The 23,543-nt window shown below is 39.5% G+C and overlaps 1 protein-coding gene across 1 annotated transcript in view; it reads left to right on the top strand.

Annotated features, from left to right (window-relative positions):
- CDH23 (cadherin related 23) overlaps positions 1-23,543 on the top strand; it is a 564,480-nt gene that overhangs the window by 334,711 nt on the left and 206,226 nt on the right. The window contains exons 14-17 of the mRNA XM_087964088.1: positions 11,675-11,739; positions 14,739-14,976; positions 16,713-16,818; positions 16,905-17,032. Coding sequence (XP_087820214.1) covers positions 11,675-11,739; positions 14,739-14,976; positions 16,713-16,818; positions 16,905-17,032 — 537 coding nt within the window. The remainder of the gene's footprint in view (positions 1-11,674; positions 11,740-14,738; positions 14,977-16,712; positions 16,819-16,904; positions 17,033-23,543) is intronic.

The following is a 23,543-nucleotide window of genomic DNA, read 5'->3' as shown; positions in this document are numbered from 1 at the left end:
CATAGGTTAGCTGTAGAGCTATAGTATATTGCTGATAAATTCATTCCCTCCCCTCCATGATTTGTGAAAAGAAAGAGCAAGGGAAGGCCATCATTTTATTCCAGATAATATCAGTAAATGCAGAAGGGACTATCACCCAGCCCAAAAAGGGACAAAAAGACCCAAGCACCTCTCCAGCAGAAATCAGGATCCAGATCAGCGTAGTTTATCTCCACGGTTAACATCAGATCAACAATCAAGTAAACGCAGTCAAGAAACTGCCAAAGAAGCCAACAGCAAACAGCCCTATCAAAGAATCCTTAAGGCCACCCTCATCAACAGTGACAGGCAGGCCCCTCGATCTGTGATGGCGAACCTATGGTATGCGTGCCAGTCGCCCAGAAGAGCCCCATTGCGCATGTGCGCACACCACCCGCCCAACAGCTGATTGTCGGGTATTTGGTGTGCATGCATGGGGGTGGGGGTGCACGCATGTGCAGAGATGCACGGGGCATGTGGGGGAGGTGGTGTGCACATGCACTGGGGCACTGGGAGGGCGCATGCATTGCCTTCTGGGTGCTGGCGCGCAAGCACATGCACAATTTTCAGCACGGGAGCCCCAAAAGTTTAGCCACCACTGCCCTAGATTAGAATATAAAACTGGCAGCAAACAGCATCCCTTACTAGCACTGATGATGTTACCTTAGTTTGGGTAATGAAACATCTGCAAGAAAACAAAGAAGCTCAGGAGAGTACCTAGATCCTCTCATGTCAACCCTGAGCTACAAATATTCTCCTTTATTAATATCAGTAAAGTCAGTTTAAGTAAGGTAATTACAAATGGTCTGTTTGAACAGGATCTTAGAACTCTGAAATGCACAAAGATCCCTTTAGAAAACATGGTTTGAGAGAGAATAGTTTGGTCCTTTATTTAGATGTTGATACATAGGGCTATCTTCTAATTTTTAGTTTTATTTAATGCAGAGAGACATGGAAATTACTGGGCTTCCTAATCAAGCAATACACTCTTTTGCTAATCCTGCTGGTGTATCCAGCAAGTCAAAAAGGCTCCGACTTATTTATTTATTTATTTATTTATTTTTATTTATTTGATTTGTCAATTGTTTACAAGATAATAAGTACAAGTGTATACATAGTTGTGAATATATGAAATGGGTACATATAAGAAAAATAAAATAAGAGAAACAATAGGACAGGGACGGTAGGCACGTTGGTGCGCTTATGCACGCCCCTACAGACCTCTTAGGAAAGGGGTGAGGTCAATAGTAGACAGTCTAAGGTTAAAGTTTTTGGGGTTTGGGGAAGAGACTACAGAGTCGGGTAGAGTATTCCAGACATTGACCACTCTATTGCTGAAGTCGTATTTCCTGCAATCAAGTTTGGTGCGGTTTACTTTGAGTTTGTATCTGTTGTGTGCTCTTGTGTTGTTATGGTTAAAGCTGAAGTATTCATTGACAGGTAGGACATTGCAATGTATGATTTTATATACCATGCTTAAGTCGGACCGAAGACGGCGTAATTCGAGGTTTTCTAGTTTTAGAATTTCGAGTCTGGTGGCGTAAGGTATTCTATAACGGGTAGAAGAGTGGAGAACTCTTCTTGTGAAATACTTCTGGACTTTCTCAATTGTGTTAATATCACATACGTGATAAGGATTCCAGACTGATGAACTGTATTCGAGTATTGGTCTAGCAAATGTTTTGTATGCTCTGGTTAGTAGTGAGATATTACCAGAGAAAAAGCAACGAGGATTAGGTTAACAACTCTTAATGCCTTTTTGGCTATGTAGTTGCAGTGAGCTCTAGCACTTAGATCATTAGAGGTGAGTATTCCCAGGTCCTTTACAGAGCTTGGGTCATCAACAAGATCTTGACTATTCAGTTTGTATTTTATTTTCTGATTTTTTTACCAATATGTAAGACAGAGCATTTATTTGTTGAGATTTGAGTTGCCATATGTTAGACCATTCAGATACATAGTCTAGATCTTTTTGAAGGGTAGTAGTATTGTCTGTGGTATTGAACAGCTTTACATCATCAGCGAAGAGAACGCAATTGCTCTTGATATGATCACAAAGGTCGTTTATGTAGATTATGAAGAGAGTTGGTCCTAGAACACTGTCTTGGGGAACACCACTATTGACAGGTACTGGATTTGATAGGGCGTTCCCAATTTTGACCATTTGTTGTCTGTTTGACAGGAATGCTTCTATCCAGTTATTCAGTTGTCCAGAGATACCATAAGATTTTTTATTTTTAGGAGTAGTTTGTCGTGTACCACTGAATCAAAGGCTTTGCAGAAGTCTATGTAGATTTGCGTCTATTGCTTTGCCCTGGTCGAGTTGAGTAGTCCATATGTTTTTGCAGTGTAAGAGTTGCAGATTACAGGATAGTTTTTTTCTGAAACCAAATTGTTTATTGGAGAGTAGGTTATTTGTCTCTAAGTGGAGGATGATGGATTGGTTAATAATTGATTCCATGACTTTACAGGTGACGCAGCATAAGGAGATTGGCCTGTAATTTTCAACTAGGTTTGGGTCTCCTTTTTGAAGATGGGAATGACTGTGGCTTGTAACCATAGGTTGGGCAAGGAGCTGGTTCTGAAAGATCTTTCAAAGATTATGCTTAGAGGTTTGGCTATGGCAGCGGATAGTTTTCTTAAGAAGTAGGCACATATTCCATCCGGTCCAATAGATAGAGATGGTTTTAGGTTTAGTGCTTTTTCAACGTTGTCTACTGTAAAATCGATTTGTAAAATCGACTTGTTCAACTCTGTTTTGAATGCTAAAGCAAATGAATAATATTGGAAAGGAGATTGCATTTGGGATGTGTACTGTACTATGAAAGAAAACATGAGCTGGTTTATTCAAGATTCTCTGCATGGGGTCAACTTTCCAGATGATTTAGAGAGCAACAATGAGCCACATCAACCTCCTGAGTTTATCACACCACGGGATTTGGTCTCATTGAAAAATGGATTTAGATTCCTTCTTGGCGATTTGCTTTTTCTGCAAAGTGTTGCCCATTAAGAAATTTTAGCTATACTAGAGAATCAGAAAAATCAATGAAATGAAAATGGCAAAATCCGCCAATTAAAACCATCGAGGCTATGTTCTGTGTTGCCTTCTGTCAAACATCAATAAACAGCTTTATTTCTCTGGGCGCTTCCATATGAAGCATAAGCTTGCATACGATTCAGTACTCAATTTATAAAAGAGCCACTCACAATGATCCCGTCCCAGTGCACACTGGTGCCAATGAAAAATAATCCTTTTTTTTATTATTTATTTCAGTTTATTCTGAGAAAAGGGGAGCTGAAGTGATCTGAAATAGAAAATGGAATGGTTTTTGCCATCCATTTTGCCATGACAATAACAGCACGAACGTGTCAAATGTGTTTTGCCTTGGCAGAGCAATGATGTTTTTGAAATCAGGTGATTATGCGCAGAGTTGGCCACCTCGGTATGGGGGCAGATCCATCACTGGCAGTTTGAGAGACAGCACGATAGGTGAACGAACAAGCAGCTGTCCTTGTGCTTTTCTCCTTAGAATTTGTTCATTCCTGACTTCCCCTTTTTTAAAAAAAAATCAGCCATGAACATGGCCAGCAATATTTTCAGTGGTTCTACTTAACATACAGGCAGTCCCCGAATTACAGTCATGTTTAGTGACCATTCGTTGTACGAGGCGCAATGACAATAAACTATTACTATTCAGAGTTATAGCAGCTCTGAGAAAAGTGACTTTTGACTGTTTTTCACACTTTGCACATTGCTGCATCCCTTTGGTCACTTGATCAAAATTTGGACTCTTGGAAAACTGGCATGTATTTATGATGAGACATGTGTTCACACAGTCCAACCAATCTGGGAGATACAAGAATGGACACATTTGGCGTTTCTCTGAGATGCATCTTAAATATAGTCAATGGCAACTCTAAAAAGACCATAGAAATTAGTGTACGCGACCTCCACGAAAGGCAGGAGGTCTGCCCAATTGGATTGCTGATAATTCACGTAGCACCTCTACCATAGCGTTCAATTTCTCTGCTCCCCCATTGGTACTTAGATGAAAAGCTGAGCTAAGGCCCTGGGATGACCCCATAGTCCACAGGAATTCCCTCCAAAATTTGGCCGTGAACTGGATGCCTCTGTCTGAGATAAGTCTCTGTGGTACTCCATGCAGGCAGTAGATGTGTTTCAAAAACAGCTTGGTTAACTAGTGGGGTGGGGATAATCCACTGCATGGTATGAAATGTGCCTATTTGGAAAATAAGTCTATTACAATCCAGATCACCATGTTTCCTCCATTTTTCGGCAATTCCACTATGAAATCCATTGCGATCTCCTTCCACGGCCTCTTTGGTTCCGCTCCCATCTGTAGCAGTACAGGGAGTTTTCCTGATCATTTTTTCATCATGGTGCAGATGGTGCAACTCTTTATATAACTATCCACATCTTTCTTTATGCCAGGCCATCAGAATTGCCCCCGAGCTAAGTGTAAAGTCTTTAAGAACCCGAAGTAAAAAAAAAAAACAAATCAAAAAAGAACTGTGATCCAAAAAGAAATTCAACCCATAAGCCAGTTTCTTAAAGAGGAACACAACGTATCTGTATTTGTAGAGATATTATATTTGTACTTTCCCATAATCTGGTGGTTGATACTGGCCCTATTAACATCATTTTGGCTTGACAGAGAAAAATATTTTATCTGTCTCTTTTTACACTTCTTGCTGCTATATTCCATCTTCCAAGTTCCCATGGAAAATGTTTAATTGTGAAACAAATTCTCCTTAATTAGTAAATATGATTTCTTGTACTGCAATTGCTTCGAGAGTATAAATAAAACTACATGAAACTAAAGACATCTTAATAAGTTGAAGTGCCTATATTGACCGTATGTCTGCATTCCTCTTGATTATTTTTGTAGTATTTTGAATATTTTGCTTAACAAATTATATTAATGGGATTTTAAAAAGTACTGTATAAAACACAGGGAATTATATCCCAGGTGTACTAAAACCTTAGGGCTGAAGGTTCACAACACCAGGATCACTTTCTGCTCTTTTGACACTGCAGCTGGCAGACTGGTTCAGTGATGAATATATACCTGCAATGAACAAAAACAAAAGTAAATTGAAACAGGTGGTAATGCCTGAATAATTTAGTTCCTTAAAAATAATCATCCTAATCATCTTTTTAAGCTTTTTCTCTAATGGCTGAGCTATATTTGGAAACTGTTTTTAATGAAAATTAAAATGATGCATGGAATGGTATCTGGCCCTTCTGGTCAACTGGCATGACCTCTGAAAAATCTGATTGACAAGCCATTTCGATACCTGTGGTCCACCGCAACGGTGGGATTCAAAAAAAAATTACTACTGGTTCTGTGAGCGTGGCTTGATGGGCATGGTGTGGCTTAGCGGGCATAGCTTGGTGGGCATGGCAGGGGAACGATACTGTAAAATTTCCATTCTCTCTCCACTCCTGGGGAAAGGTTACTGCAAAATCCCCATTCCTTCCCCACTCCGTTAACCTGCTTTCCGGCTCTGTTCTCCTGTGCAGGGCAACAAAAGAAGACCCATTGCATCTTAGTGAGTGACTGAGGTCAGACCAAGAAACAAGTGTTAAATCAAGGATTAAGGAAAACGAGAGAGGAAAAATAGGATTGCTTGATAAGGGAGAAAATAGGAGGAGGAGGAGGAAATAGCAGGAGGAAATAGGCTTCTTCTGACCTTGTTCCAACAAAGTTCATATCTCATAACCTGATGGTACAAAATGCTTAAATATCGGTAGGATCACTTGATTCTTAAAGCCTTATTGGTGGTATTCGCCTTTCAGGGTTCGACTATAAAATATACTTATTGGATCAGATCACATGAGAATGCTTTAGAATGCTGACTTTCGATGAACAAGCAAATGGGTTACAGCACAAAGCTTGCTTCCTAGCTAGCAAAGTGGCTAAATAAAGTAGGAAATACTCTGTGTTGTTTTTTTTTTCAGTACAGAGCTGGCTAATGTGAGCCTTTGTGGTTATATACAGAGCTAACTATCTTTCTTGTAATTCTAATGGGCTTTTCTGAGTACAGCTACTGAAAAGTGCAGATTCTCACCATAGTAAAACAAGAGGTATATGAAGAATATATTGGAAGCCAGTTTAACTTACAGTAATTGCTTGTTTGCTTGTGTGCTTGCTTGCTTGCTTGCCTGCCTGCCTGCCAGCTACCTACCTACTTAGCTACTTACCTACCTACCTACCTACCTATCTAATGGGACTTCACTTTTTAATGCTGGAAAGAAACAGAAAATCTACTTGGTATTGTTGCCCACTGTGGTCCTTCCCTACCCCAAAGAACGTTAAATGGTCACCAAATGGTCTATGGTCACCAAAAGATTGCCTGTCCCTAATCGTACATGCAAAATAGTCTCCCTAGCATCTTTCTCATATCCAAACCAAGAAACCAAGAGCAAATTCTGGCTTATGTTAGAAAAAGAATAAGCCATATGGCTCCATTTGGAGCCCTGGTAGCCCAGGCTAACTCTGCCAGCTCTCAGGAGTTCAATCCTGACATGCTCAAGGTTGACTTTCCATCCCTCTGAGGTGGGTAAAATGAGAACCTCAGTTGTTGGAGGCAACAGGCTGACATTTGTAAAACACTCAGTGAGTGTGTAAAGCACTACGGCGTGGTATATATAAGTCTGTGGTATTGGTATTGCTATTTGCGCATATAAAGAGGCTAAGAAACTACACATGAGGTCTTTCGATTTATTTAGTCACTCCCACAAGCAAAAATATGGTTGATCAATGCACAGTAACACGATCAACTGGAATTCTCAAAATAAGAATTGATTATTTTAAATGGAACCAAATATTTCTAAAGTTTTGTCATTTCTTCTTTAATAAGTTGCAGAAATACACATACAAGTGTATAGGCTTGAATTTTAGAGAAAAGAAGATACATAAATCTAACAAACATAATGAAATCTTAATTGAGCCTCATATAGATATCAGTATGTTACACTTACTGAAATATACTTTTTTCAGCAAAGGAAAGGTTTTGCCATTTTTGTTTAAATATTTGTGTTTTTATTTTCCTGCCCAAACCTGAATACATTTGTTAATCCTTGCTTGAAATACTTATAGAATATAATCAAATTCCATTTGGAAAAGTGACTTGAGAAAATGCCCTTCGGGCGAACCTGCTGTCTATGTTGGTGGCGCCTCTGTGTTGTGCGTGCAAAAGAAAACATGCAAATTGCCCAAAATGATCTTGAGGACAAAATCAAGGAAGTGTTAAAACTTCATGACAAATTGTTTCAATTAAGATTTGGGGTTTTTTTTGAGCAGATTAATGAAAAATTGCGTAGAAGATACAATTAGATTGAACAGCATGCTTCCGGAAATAGTGCTACTCAGTCAGAAAAGATACAGAAAAGATTGTTGGGTTTTCAGAGAGTTGCAAATTGTTCTCACATGCTTCAGTGTTAAACTACCTGCCATGACATTTGTTGTTTGGCCTTTGCTCTCAGCCACTGGCAATCCCTCAAGGTCATCATTGACAAAGGTAAACAAATTTTATGCGCCTTGAGGCTCTCCTTGGATAGCATAAGAATAAAGGGAGAAAGGCTATTTTAGGACTTGCACCACAAAGGACTGTCTCATTCATGGACAGGGTAGTTTGAAAGCAGAGTCCAGCAGGGAAAAATTGTGCCGTCAGGGCAAGTCTGTGCTATGAAAGGATCCAAGTCAACCTTATCACATTCGGCTCTTTTTGTCATTCAAGCCTTATTATTAAGCCTGTGAGGATTCAAATTTTAATGGCCTTTTCAAAAATTACAAGGCCGTAGATAAATCAAAGAAGTCATGGAATAGGGATTTATTCTGGGCCATTCAGAAAATATTTCTGAATTTTAGCATGTTCTGCTTTTGTTCACATCTGTCAGACTTCAAGATGCTCTGGCAGAAATCAATTTAGAAAATAAAAAGATAGATTTAAAAAGCAGGGTAGTTTCTCATTTCAAAATACAATTTTGTCCCCTTTGTCTTGGCTGCTAGTCATGCATATTTTATATAGCCATTAGAGCCACACTGTAGAGTCAGTCAGAGCTTCAGAAGGTTTGTAAGGAATTCACAGTGGTGAATGAGATCTCATGAGCAGAGATCTCTCCTCTTGGCTTCTTGTTACATTGACATTGTCCTGCCTAGAAGTTGGGACGTTGCTGATCAAATTCATGTAAATGAATGAATGAATGAATGAATGAATGAATGAATGAATGAATGAATGAATGAAAGCTTCATTGGACATGTAGAATCAGCAGAGACAAATTGACTACCCATATCTTTGGGACAAATTTTTAACATCTCTCATATTGATCTTGAAATATCTAGAAAAAGTATGTGATCTAATATACACAATTTATCTCCATGAGCATTTTTTGTTTTATATTTCTTCACAAGGATAGAAAGTAATAGAATATGTTCAGAATGAATATGGATATGACCAGTTATTCTGTCGTTTGGTGTTCAGTTTAGCCCAAATATGAAAGCTTGGGATGCAAACAAGAAATCACAAATATCCATCCATCTATCTTTCTATCTCTCTCTATCTATCTCTCTATCTATCTCTCTATCTCTCTATCTATCTCTCTATCTCTCTATCTCTCTATCTATCTATCTATCTATCTATCTATCTATCTATCATCTAATTTATTTAGCCACCCATTCCACACAAGTTCCCTCTTCACAAAACACAGCAGAGACAATGAACAATATAAAAGAGCTTTATTATTAAGCTTTTGCAAAAGGGAATTCTGCTCATAGCAGATGACGTTTTCCCCAGGAGGGCTGGGGTTTATATACAAGTTCAAATATACAGTCTCTGCCCCTTTCCTGGGTTCACAATCTATCCAACTACGTATCTCCTTACACAACAACCCTGTTATTGTAGCATAGCATCTGTTTCATATCCTGTTTACCCGTTTCCATTTCCAGTAATCTCCATCATTAACATGGCACTGATCAGCCTAACCTGCCAAATATGTAATCTTTATACAAAACAATAGAGAAGTCTTACATAACAATCCAGTAAATTATCTTAGGTTAACACAGAGGTTAAAGATGGCGTTACCATTGCTTTAAATTTTCACAGGTATAATTTTACATATCACAGGATGCAAACAAGAAATCACAGATTATTCATCCATCCATCTATCTATCTATCTCTATCTATCTATCTATCTATCTATCTATCTATCTATCTATCTATCTATCTATCTATCATCTAATTTATTTAGCCACCCATTCCAGACAAGTTCACTCTTGACAGCATACAATAGATACCCTATATCAGTGATGGCTAACCTTTTCGGCACCGGGTGCCCAAAGCACACATGCGTGCAAGTGCCCAAAATACAATGCATGTGCATCCCCTGTGCATGCGCCCCACCCCCTGCATGCCCTCTGCCCCCTCCCCCCCATGCATGCGTGGCAGAGACCTGAAGACTAGCTGGCCACAGGAGGCACGGATGTGCACGCACGGCAAAGCTGAGTTGGGGGCGACAGCTCGCCTGCCCAGAGAAAGCTCTGTGTACCAATTTTGACACAGATGCCATAGGTTCGCCATTACAGCCCTAGGTGAACAAAATTACAACAAAAAGGAAGGAAGGCGTATCTCACAAGGTTTCAAGTGTTTTTATTATTATTTCTAAAAATAAATATGCCTAATACAATTCAAGCGCAACAGTTCTTCTTCCAAGGCATTTGTCACTAACGTTTTGCCCAAAATTCAAGGGTGCTTCTGTTCAGTAGATACGATACGGATATTTATAAAGCATTTGATTTATCAGCCAAATAACTGAGGGGTTTTCTTGATGTAAAAATGATTTATCATAAAAACCATGTTCATGTTCATCAAGCTTCTTTGGTTTGATAATCTAAAGCAGGGGTGTCCAACCTTGACAACTTTAAGACTTGTGGACTTCAACTCCCAGAATTCCTCAGCCAGCTTTGCTGGGAGTTGAAGTCCACAAGTCTTAAAGTTGTCAAGGTTGGACACCCCTGATCTAAAGGAATCTTTCCTGGCCTCCAAGCACACTGAGCTACATTTCCTAGAATTCTGGGTCAGAAAAGAGATGCTTACTGGGGTTTTTAAATTGTAATGTGGCTTGGAATAGTGAAGAGACGGTGTCATAAATTAGAGGGTAGGGGATTTTTAATCAAGTACCTTCTTGATTGCAGTCTTGGCCTTAGCTCTTTCTTCGTGATCCCTGTCACGCTTCTATTGCCTTAACAAGTTTCTTTATATCTCATTGCAGGAGTGTATATTCCTTCTGTTTAAGAGCATAGAATTGAATTTGGACATCTGTATGTTCATAACTATTTGCCTTCACTCCCTCTCCCATTTCTGTAGATTTTACCCTAATAGATGTTTCATTGTATTAATTATTCATGAGCATAAAATAGTGCTCATGATTTGTAAAGAAGTATGTATTTTGCTGGGAGGAGACAAAAGATGTCATTTTTGTGAGGGGAATAGCACTAGCGACAGCACTTAGACTTATATACCACTTCATAGTGCTTTACAGCCCTCTCAAAGTGGTTTACAGAGTCAGCCTATTGCCCCCAACAATCTGGGTCCTCATTTAACTCACCTCGGAAGGATGGAAGGCTGAGTCAACCTTTGAGCCGGTGAGACCCGAACTGCCAAACTGCTGGCAGCTGGTGATCAGCAGAAGTAGCCTGCAGTACTGCATTCTAACCACTGTGCCACTGTGGCTCAGCAACCAATGTTGATGAATATTGTTGAGGACGCAGTTGTGAATAATTAAAAGCTGCTATTTTAAAAGGGAGAAGATAATAGATATAACAGGAAATATAAATTGACTATGAATCCCTTTATAACAATGTTTTTTAACCTTGGCAACTTTAAGATGTGTGGACTTCAACTTCCAGAATTCCTAAGTCATCATGCTGCCTGGGGAATTGAAGTCCACATATTTTAAAGTTGCCAGGGTTAAAAAACATTATTTTATAACATCTGGCTTAATTCTATTGTGAGTGAAATTGAAGTCCAGCGTACAAGAGGGTGAGCTTGGAATTCAAATCCTGGCACCTTAAACAGGCCACAGCACCTCAGACAAGGCCAAACAGAAAGATCTCATAAAGCAATGAACAATAGCAACCCATGTTGGTGAATATTGTTAAGGATGCAGTTGTGGAGATCACACTAACCCAGGCTGTAAACTCTGAAAATGGAAAAAAGTATAGAATAGCAGCACTCTGGAGAAAACTCAAAATAAATCTTAGAACTTTTACAGACATACAACTCAATCTGGATTCAGAATCAAAATAGTTAGAAATAGAATATCCAGTTAGTATCTTTTGATGGTACCTAATCAATCAATCAATCAGTTTTAGATTGATGGAATTCCTCATGTTCTAATTTTAAGCTGGGATGCCTGTTTCCGTCATTAAATAGTGCTGGGACTAAGAAAATAAAAGCAACTTTATCACTGGTAGGATTCAGGATTCTGCCCAATGACACTCCATTTTGAATCAACTATCTTGCATGTGTTCTAGGAAGACTTTTAATATGCAACAAAAATAGGGATTTATTTTTGAGATCTGAATTATAAATATATACATTGCTTTCTTTGTTCATGTTCATTATATTTTAGGCCACAGACAATGATGTGGGCTCTTATGGAAAAGTGAGTTATTACTTCAGTGATGATCCAGACAGGTAGGTATTTTATTCTTTGATCTGTCAGCAGTAGCCTTAATATAACATTTCATTTATATTAGTTAAATTGACATAAAATCCTCACACTGTTCTGACCACTGTTTCATTGAGATAGGTTTGTGATTTCAAAATGCTGTGAAAATCATGTCAGCAAATGAGGTGCTAATTAGATTTGACCATGAAGATAGTAAAGGACGGATAACTTATGCCTTTCATGATCAACTATCAACAGTAAAGCAACAAGCAGCCACTAAAATATGCCATAGACTAGCACATGGTAGAGCACTCATGGAAGTGAAAGTTGGACTTTAAAGAAGTAGGATAGGAAGACTATTGATGCCTTTGGTGTTGGAGAAGACGCCGAAGAATACCATGAACAACCAAGAAAACAAACCAATGGATCATCAAACATATCAACCCAAGGTTCTCATTCAAGGAATAAATCACCAGGCTCAAATTGTCCTATTTCAGACACATTATATGATTATTTTTCTCTGGAAAAGGCCTTATTGCTGAGAGATATGGAAGGAAAAAGAAGAGGATGACCATCAGCAATGTGGATAGAATCAGTTAGGGTAGCTTATTGGGAGACTTGGAAGAACAAATTAGGGAACATATCAATTAATCAATTTCGGATTCATGGAATTCCTTGTTTTCTGTTTTCCTATCAAGGAAGGCAACTATTAATAATGTACACACCCTAATAATAAATTAGCAAACAGCAAAGCTAACAGGGTAAGTGCTGAAAGGGTATATAAGAAAAAGCATGCTAGGGAATAGGAGTAAATATTGTAGAACATCAGCATTATCTTTGATGGAGACCAATTCAGTATGAAATTGAGAACTTCAACTTTTTGAAATCTGGAGAGATTTCATAAGGTTTTAATAAGTTGAATGCAGAAATATTAGCAATGTACCCATGATGAGGAATATATCTGTGTGATGCTGCTCCCACATGTTCCAAATTATCTCTGGCCGGCCTGCTAGCTTGAACTGCCAACATTATCTCCCTCACTGCTCACAGTTGATAGAAGAGAGTGGTTGATGGCAAATTAAATGAGGATAGGGAAGACACACCCTCTACTTATAGGCTGTAGCATGAATTGATGTCAGTTTGCAGGATTTATCTATAATTTAGTCACACTTTTACTTGTTCTATTAATTAATCATGGAGCAGCATTTTTAATTCAGAAAATCAATTATGAATTACACTGCCAACTCTGGTTGGTCCATCTTGCATCCTAACTGGCCTTGGATCAAAACATAAATGACTGGGTTTGCTGATCTTAAGATTTAGTATAGCAATCCAGCAAAAGAGAAAGGCTAACTAGTTGCTACTGTTAGTAGAGCCTTGGGATTCCTAAAAATGAATCAGAAAGTCTTGTCATCCCAGTTCCTTTAAAATAAACCAGCAGATTAATATTTTTACCTGTGTATCAAAATAATTTGGATATACATCTTGAGATGAAAAGGTAATAATGTGCTGAGTTTATTCTTCAGAAGGTTCAGTTTGAAATGAACTGCACTAGATCTCCTTTCTTTGTTCTATATGACTATACAAATATCTCTGCAAACTTTCTGCGCTTCCTCGTGAAAGCAAGATGAGGATTGATTTTCCCATCTGCTAAAGAGCAAACCATGTATTACATTCAGGCGTGTGTAATGAATTCCCAATATATTGTGTGTGTGTGTGTGTGTGTGTGTGTGTGTGTGTGTGTGTATGTATGTATGTATGTATGTATGTATGTATGCGTATGTATAGTTATTCAGCTTTGTTGGTATTTTCCACATCATAGTTGTGCTTTTAGTTGTAGCAACGTTTTGGCAGAATCTCATCTGCCATCATCAGGCTTCTGTATTGTGTTTGTCTCTACACAAGCCTGAAGATGGCAGATGAGATTCTGCCAAACGTCGCTACAACTTTAAAAGCACAACTACAATGACGTGGGAAAATACCCAAACAAAGCTGAATACCATACATGTAAGTACCACGAAAACTTAAGAAAACATATATATATGTTATATATAGACTTTCACAAAACTGAAACGGCTGTCTGACTCACAGACAAACACAATACAGAAGCCTGATGATGGCAGATGAGATTCTGCAAACTCAACTTAAAAGCACAACTATAATGACGTGGAAAATACCAACAAAGCTGAATACCATACATACATACATATACACACACACACACACACACACACACACTATATATATATATATATATATATATATATATATATATATATATATATATATATATATATATATATATATATATATATATATTGTAGTTCTTATATACGTTCAGCATATCTGCCATATATATCTGTCCGTCATATATATATATATACTATTGGAAACAGCCTCAGGGAGGCATCCATTGTAAATGGGAGAGAGAGAAATGAGCATAGCTGTGTGAGTGTAGCATTTAACTCTCAACTGGATTTTTTTTCCAACTCAAAATTCATTTCTCCCATCCAGATATTAAGATTCTAGATAAAGTACAAAAAAGAGCAACAAGGATGATAGGGGACTGAAGGCTAAAACCTAGAAAGGATGATTACAGGATTTTTTTTATGGGGGGGAAAAGAACTAGGGGTGATGTGATAGCAGTGTTCTAATACCGAAGGGGCTGCCCCAAAGAAGAGGGAGTCAAGCTATTCTCCAAAGCACCTGAAGGCAGGACAAGAAACAATGGATGGAAACTAATCAAGGAGAGAACCAACTTAGAACTAAGGAGAAATTTCTTGACAGTTAGAACAATTAATCAGTGGAACAATTTGCCTCCAGAAGTTGTGAATGCTCCAACACTGGAAGTTTTTAAGAAGGGCTTGGGGAGCCATTTGTATGAAATGTATATTAAGGTCTCCTGGTTGAGTAGGGGGTAAGATTAGAAGACCGCCAAGGTTCCTCCCAACTCTGTTATTCTGTTAAATTAATTATTTACTAAAGTCTATTTCTTAGATATGTTGCTTGCTGTTTTGGGCTCCAGGTTCTCCTTAGACAAGGATTCAGGCATCGTCACACTGGTTGCCCGCCTGGACTTCGAGACAACCCAGCGTTACACCCTCACTGTCATCGCCAGAGATGGGGGTGGAGAAGAGACAACTGGGAGAGTCAGGATTAATGTCCTGGATGTCAATGACAACATACCCACCTTCCAGAAAGATTCCTATTTAGGGGCTCTGAGGGAAAATGAGCCATCAGTCACTCAAGTGGTCCGCGTGAGGGTAAGAAACTCCAGATATATGTTTTTCTTCTCTTGTGATGACGAAGGAGAAATGAGTATCTGTGTACCTTAAAAGCCATTTGTGATATAAAGAACTGCGTTGGGGGGAAAAAAGTGCATAATGTGTGGAAATAACTGTTAAAAAAATTAGAATGCATTCCACTTGAACTGACATCTCCAGTCTGGTGCTTGTGACCTTGAATATATTTGTGGAACCATCCCTTGTGCCCACAAAATTCATTCTCCAGCAGAATTTTTCGTTTTAAAGAAAAATCTATGTAAAAGAGTATTAAATGAAGCGTTAGCATGGCATAGCCTCCAGAAACATTATTTTCAAAATAGTATCTCTCCCCCCACACTCTTAAAACAGAAAACTGAGATTAGGCATGATGTTATTGTTGATGTGATGATTATTTATTAAATCTAAAGCAAACTTCAGAATGACTTGGAAGCTTACATTAGATAAATATAAATACATAATATACAGAGAGACCATCCATGTTTGGATACAAATCCCAAGCACGATACAGGAATACACTCTACTCCACAACCTCTGGGAGAAGAGCCAAGTTTTCAGTGCATTTGATATTTCCTGATTCTTGATATTTGCAAGACTCTTTTCACTTCTTCACGTGCTTTAAATGGTTGATTCAGCCTTCTATCCTTCTGAGATGGGTAAAATGAGGACCCACAAAATGATTGTTGGAGGCAATATGCTGACTCTATAGACCTATATAAATCTATATAGAGGGCTGTAAAGTGGTACATAAGTCTAAGTGCTATTGCTATTGCTCAGGCAACATATTTTTTTTTAAAGGCTGGGGCTTTGAACATGAACTCATCGTCACCATATTATATTTCTCTCTCTCTCTCTCTCTCTCTCTCTCTCTCTCTCTCTCTCTCTCTCTCTCTCTCTCTCTCTCACACACACACACACACACACACACACACACACACACACACATCATGGACCTGATTTAGGAATATAAGTCTTAGGTTTCTGGAGCTACAATAACTTTTGCAGATGTACTTTTATATTATGGGAAAAGGAAACATCACATCAGCCTGCTCTTGGTGTTAGAGGTGTGCCTGGCTTTGGAATCCAGCCACCCACCCCAAAAAAGGACCTCTAAGTCTCCAGGTGCTCCAAAGCACTTTGGAAGTCATCAAATTGTCCTACTTTTTAAATGTCTTATTTAAACTCTACCTGGTTTTATTTAATTTCTATCCTGCTTTTTAATCTGTGGTCAGTTTTAGGCAGTGGTAGTATTCAATATTTTTTTTTTTACTACTGGTTCTGTGGGTATAGCTTGTTGGGTGTGGTATGCCTTGGTGGGCATGGCTTGGTGGACGTAGCAAGGGAAGGATATTGTAAAATCCCCATTCCCTCCCCATCCCACTAACCTGCTTTCCAGCTCTGTTCTCCTGTGCAGGGCAACAAAAGAAGACCCAGCCAATCAGCTGGGACTTGGGAGGCAGAGAATAGATGGGAGCAGGGTCAATCAGAGGAGGTATTTGCCGATACTCCAAACTACTCAAAATTTCTGCTACCGGTTCTCCGTAACCTGTCAGAACTGGCTGAATACCACCTCTGGTTTAAGGTGTCATGCATACCTAATTTTCCATGAGAGTTGAGTTGTGGTAAGAGAGAAAGCAATTGACCCAAAGTCTCCCAAATGGCTTTCATTGTGTAGAAAAATGTTTCTATATAAGCATTTTTTTTCTGATTTAATCTAGGCTTCGGATGAAGATTCCTCTCCAAACAATCAGATTGCTTATAGCATTGTGTATGCTTCTGCATTCAAAAGTTACTTTGACATTACCTTGTCTGAAGGTTATGGAGGTGAGTGTGCAGCATTTATGTTCAGATTCCTTCCTCATCTCATGCCTAGTGTCATAATTGCCAACGCTGCTTTCTTGCTTTTGCAGTGATAAGTGTCATCCGCCCTCTGGATTATGAGCAAGTTGCCAATGGTGTTATTTACTTGATTGTAATGGCCAAGGATGCAGGCATCCCGGCCCTCAATAGCACCGTCCCCATCACCATCGAAGTGTTTGTAAGTACCACTACTGCCTTCCTTCCTACCAGCTCAGAAGGTAAAACTGAGCAGAACAAATGAAACCCTAGTCTTTCTTTTCTTATTCTGCTCTATTAGAAACAGCGTGACTATTTTATTCAACTAAGAACAGTTTGTTAAGAAGGATTAATTGAATGATTGACTGATTGATTGATTAAAAAGGAACAATGTACAAACTATGTCAGAGGTGAACTAATTTTTGGTGGCAGGAGCCCATTTTTCAAACAGTTTTATAATGATTGAGGCTTGACTCAGTGGGTTTGTCATAATAATCGCACATGCTGGATTTTCCGCTTCTGTTTTTGTTCTCTTTCTTAATCGGGATGTGTCAACATCAGGGGTGGGATTCAAAGATCCCAGCAACTGGTTCTCTGCTCGATTGCTGGGTGGGTGTGGCCATGGTGGGCGTGGCCTACCGTAGCTTCATGTTTCTGGCTTCCCCTGGGCCTCGTGAGGGCAAAAACAGCCTCACCTGGGCTCTGGAGGCCTACCGGAAGCCGGAAACAGGCCTGTTTCTGGATTTCCGGAAGGCCCGTTTTATCCCCCCTCCCAGAGCCTCCGCGCGGACCCTACACTTATCTCCATCGAAAATGGGCCCCGTGGAGACTCCTGGGAGGGGAGGGGCAAGGTGGGTGGGGCCAGCCGGTCAGTTGAAATACCGGTTCAGCGAACCAGATGTGACTTTAACATCTGGTTCACCCAAACCGGTCCGAACCAGTAGATTCCCACCCCTGATCAAGGTGAGCACATGCACATGTCAAGTCTATTGAAGGCTTAAAATATCTAGTCTTTCATTTTCTGACAAAGAAGTGATATTTTGGCAATATGATTTTACAAATTGCTTGAGAGATGAAAGAAAAAGGGATGGGGGAACCACACATAGTTTGTTTTAACACAACTTATATATACTGTTGATATGAGATAGTGACCCTTTCTTGGTTCAAAACTGAAGAATACAGCATCTTAACTATTTATTAACCAGAATTAATCATACTAGGCTGTTTATCTACAAGTGTGCTCTCATTGGTCTTTTGCGCATTCAGCACATAAAGTGGTATCCCTGCCCACAGCCCATGATGGAGTGTTCACAGCTACAGAGGACTTGGGGTAAGGGGACATACCACCATCATGTGTGCTCGTGGTTGAGGTTCCTCTCTCTTCTCGCAGGAAGCAATAGCTACCTATAATTTCTCCAATACTTTCTATCACCCTCAACGTTAGGAATGCCTGTTACTTGACTTAGGCTGCAGAAGATCAAGTTTGGTTGGAATAATGAGTCTGACAGAAAAAGAACATGATATATATATATATATATATATATATATATATATATATATATATATATATATATATATATATATATATATATATATATATATATATATATATATATATATATTCATGCTTATGGACCATATAGGTAATATAACCTCTGAGGTCAGGATTTCGGTCTTCTTCTCTACATGAAGAGGGAAATGGTTATTTGTCATTAAGAGGTATTGAGGGACTAAGAAGCTCCACTGATTCTCAGGGTCCTTAAACATCCTATAAGCAGGGGTGGGATTCAATTTTTTTAACAACCGGTTCTGTGGGCATGGCTTAGGTGGTGGGCATGGCTTGGTGGTCATGTGACTGGGTGGACATGGCTTGGTGGTCATGTGATTGGCTGGGTGTGGCCAACTGAATATCACTCACATCGAGGCACGCATCTCCTCGCCCGGCCTCTCATGACTGTGGGAACGCTGCAATAGTAGGAAGTGTGAAAAATGGTCATGTCAATTTTTGCAGTGCCATTGTAACTTTGAATGGTCACTCCACACAAGCAAAGTACCAGCAAAGGAGGGGGGAAAAAACTCCAGAGAAGCTCTGGAGGCAGGAAGTTCAGTCCTGCCAAGAATGTAATAAAGGTTAACGGAGAGGCAGTTTCTGTAAGCAACACCAGAATGTTTCCTTCCTGCCTTCCTTGCAGGATTAGGCCAGTGATTTCTTCTTACAACCGGTTCTCCGAACTGCTTAGAATGTTAACAACCAGTTCTAGCGAATAGGTGCGAACTGGTAGAATCCCACCCCTGCCTATAAGCTTGGTTAGTGTAAGTTCTCTACACCCTATATCCGTGATGGCAAACCTATGGCACCCATGCCAAAGGGGGCATGCAGAGCCCTCTCTGCAGGCACATGAGCCATCGCCTCAGCTCAGCTCCACCATGCATGGATGTATGCCTCCTGCCAGACAGCTGGTCTTTGGGTCTCTGTAGTGCATGCACAGGGAGTGGGGCGCATGTGGGTGACACACATGCATGCATGGGGAACGCATGCAGGGTGTGTGTGTACATGCACAGGAGTGGGGTGCATGCGTGGGAGGAGCTCACACATGCATGGGGTGGGGCTCATGCATGGGGATGCATGTGCATTGCATTTTGGGGGTTTGCATATATACATGCATTTGTGCATGTGTGTGCGCACTTTGGACACTCGGTACCAAAAGGGTTAGCCATCACTGCCCTATATTCTTCTCTATCCTCCTCTTAGGCCCACATATCATATATTATGCCATATATTCCTGCAAAGCAATACCAGATTTGTTTGGTAGCATATCAGGTTTTTTCCTAGAAAACAGCAGATTATTTTCTTCTCCATGTTCCTCAAGGTAACACAGAAATTCCAGATGTGTTGCTCTGTAAAAATTATGCTTTTTTAAGTGGCATCTGATAAAACATTAATGAATTGTACTCTCCGCTACAGTGACAATGAATGGTGCACTGTTAGAAAACCTGAAGGGTCATAGAGCATCCTGGAGAAGATCTATCTGTATCCTAAAAGAGGCTAAGAATCAAGAATGTCTTGATGGCACATAATCAGTCAATTATTCTGTGCAAGAATAATGGGCAAGACCCATTGCATGCATGGTTCTGATCTTCCAGGTAATTGCAAGATGCTTGAGAGCATACAGCCAATTAGCTTTGAAAAAGTTTTAGAGCTCCTAGATGATAACTTGGATAAGGCAAAAGTGCAACTTTGCCATAAAATACATGGACTTACTACCTTTTCCTCATACAATGCAAATGTTCCTAATCATACTAATTTGAAAGCAGAACCTGTGATCCTTCTTCATCCCTTCAGGCACCTCACATCTGTCAGCTCAGTTGTCCTGGTGGAACTTCAAACACTACAATGCAGGGTAGAGCATGGAGCTCCAAGTCAATAAAGATGCCATTTTTGAGAGATATTCCTCAAGCCATTGACCCAAGGCTCCATCTTGCAGCTTGGGAGAAAGAACCTCAGATTCCTGGGTTCTTCACTTCTGAGATGTCACTGCACCCCATTATATAACGCCAACGCAATTATTAAATTTGTAGATGACACAACAGTGGTGGAGCTCATTAATAAGAACAATGAATCTGCTTATAGAAAGGAAGTACAAGGGCTGACACTGTGGTGTAAAGAAAATAATCTTACACTTAACACCAAAAAAAATAAAGAACTTATAATTGACTTCAGGAGGAAGAGAGATGTACATTTACCATTGTACATAAATGGTGAGGCAGTGGAGAGGTTGGTAGTTTTAAATTTCTGGGCACTTATATCTCGGAGGACGTCTCATGGACTATGAATGCTAACATGTTTGTGAAGAAGGCACAGAAGAGGCTGCACTTCCTGAGAATGCTCAGGAAGATAAATCTATCTCAGTATCTACTTCTGTCCTACTACCGCAGCACCATTGAGAGTGTCCTAACATAACGGAATTCTTGTATGGTATGGGAGCAGTGGACAAAAAAGCTCTGCAGAGAATCATTAAAACTGTCCAGAATATCATTGGGCTCCAGCTACCAGCCCTGGATGACATCTTCGCATCTCGCTGTTTGAGGAAGTTGTACAACATTCTCAGAGACTCTTCCCATCCTGCTTACAATCTTTGTGAACTGTTGCCTTCTGGCAGAAGATACAGAACAATTAAAACTCGGACCACATGTTTTCTGAATAGTTTTTATCCCAGAGCTATAATTGCACTTAACTTAAGGACCACCATCAGTGAGCTGTTGGACAGTATTTCTTGGTCTGTTGTGTGGAAGCTTGTGTGTTTTTTGGAGGCAGGGAATTTTGGCAGGTGGAGAGGTGTTTAGGGATGAGCATGTGTGTGTGCATGTTGAGTCTGGTCTCTGGGTGTTTTGTGAATTTCATTGTATGTATACTGTGTATATACATATATGTACAATGACAATAAAGAATTCAATTCGAATTCCAGGCATTTTATTTCCACTGGGGTTCCCCCATCATTCCCCTGCTTTGCCAGCAAGGACTAGAGTAGCATTCCGTGAAGCAACTGTCCATTTTACACGGTCCATAGAGATCTGATAACACTTTAAAGAAACAGTTTGTATAATCAGTAGAATAGCCAATGTAACAATCAGTTAGATTTTAGGATAGTGAAACAGTAGCCAAATGCAATCATACAGAGGCCAATGTATATTCAAACTCAGTAGATGGAGGAAAGGACCCATATTGAAAGCCAAAACAAATGCAGAGTTTTAGCTCTATTTGGCTTTCTGGGAGCAGCCAGTAGCTAATTTATTCAAACATATGATTGTGCATTGTATAAACACCCTTAGTTCATCAGACAAATGATTTATCAAAATCAATCGTGTATTTTTGAAAAAAAACATGCTTCTTCATTTACCTCATATATTCTGCTAAACTTTTTAAACACCATCCCAGTACGAAATCTCATTTTTAATTATAGTTTATAAGATTGCAAGCAAAGTCCTTAAAATGTGGGGCTGGGGCTGGGATTGAAGTAATATAAGTTCAAAAACAACAATAATATGCACTCATATAGAGTATCCTCCATTTTTATGACCCTGTAATCCCTTAATTGGGGTAAAGTCAGGGTAACAGAATGGAGCTGAGCATTTTCTAGCCGGACATCCTTCCTAACGCCTACAGGGAGTTCACAGCAGAATTTTTTTCTTTGTGTCCCAGGAGAGAAACATCTGCTGCTACCTAGGATTGAACTCTCAACCTTCTGAATGAGTGGCAAGTGCCTTCACTACCAGGCTACCACACCATTCATGCACTCCTATACAGTATCTGGAAAATTATATTTTTGCTCTGCTCACCTCTGTCCCAAATCCTTAATGAGTCTCCTGTCTTCACAGAAATATTGGCTATTGAGGTATATTTTAACCCGTAGTTCAAATCAGGTTAATTACGGTCAAAGACCAGAACAAATAAAAACACTCAATGAATATCCAGTTAAAAATTCTAGAATAAAATAATAAATAACAGATAAAATCTATATTAAAATCACAATTTGGCATCCAGTCTGTCAGTTACACATGGCGTAACTATACTGTAATAACAATCCATAAACTGTGAGGTCATAGTCATTAAATACTAAAATGCAAAGAAATAGTAATGCAAAAGGGTTTGCCACTTTAGTTGTGTAAAATAGCTATGGTGGATTGATCACGTTTCCAATGAATCCCCAATGTTGCTGTTCAGAATCTAGTTTGTCCTTAAGCAGCCACTGGAAATACTCCGTGTCGGAACTGTCAGGATACTTATTGATTATTGGGAGGATATGTTTTTTTCAAATAGCTCTATAAAAAGAGCATAGAATAGCTCTATAAAAAGAGCATAGAAGGAGCATGTGTCCAATTTTCTTGAGCCACAAGAGTAGAGTCTTTCAATCAATGGTATCTTTTTCTACTTGCCGTACAGGACGGCTGATGGAAGTGCATAGCACTGTGTAAGTGAAAATGCTTTCTGGTGGCTTGCCGACTCTTATCATCCTTGGAGTGAATGTTTTGCTTCGTTATCGATGCTTGTAGTTGGACCATGACATACTTTGTAACATGGATTAAATCTTGTGGTATTAAGTTACAGCTGGCGCTGCCAAATCCATGCGTGATGGGAACACTTCCACTGATTTTTGTTATATTGTTCATTGATGGACAATCAGTTTTAACAGAGTGCTTTCTTTCATGAGTGCTTTCTTACCTGACACCATATGCTAATAATGGGTGGCAAAATCCTACGGATGCTGGAAAGGAGAATTTGCTTCATTTCCTTGAGTTCAGAAAGATTGTGTAGAGAAGGTTCCATCGTTTTCTTTTTCTTCTGCACTCTGCCTGAAAACCTAAAGTTATTTGGAACCAAAGAACTTTGACCGTGGCATGGAGACCAAAGGCACAGTAGCCCTGGAAGTGACTGAAATTATTCCTCCTTGAAGCAGTACAAATAGCTGTCACTTTTCAAATCATGGTCATCCTAGCCTGAAATGATTTGCTCTTATTGTCGCAAATTGAGATGCAAAAACCTTTTTTTTAAATCCAGAAATATAACTTGCACCTACAGTATATGGCAATAACAGGACTGGTGTTGCTGTTCCTTTTTAAGGATTTGTGATGACCCAGGGTGTGTCCCAAAAGCAACAAAGGCACAAAAATAGGTAAAGTCCCTTTAATACCTCCAACTTGGCCCCCAATGTCCA

This window comes from Notechis scutatus, chromosome 4, assembly GCF_049901735.1.
Source record: "Notechis scutatus isolate UNSWTSFEM ecotype Mainland chromosome 4, rNotScu1.2, whole genome shotgun sequence".
Taxonomy (NCBI): Eukaryota; Metazoa; Chordata; class Lepidosauria; order Squamata; family Elapidae; genus Notechis; species Notechis scutatus.
This window is presented reverse-complemented; position numbering and strand designations above follow the sequence as displayed.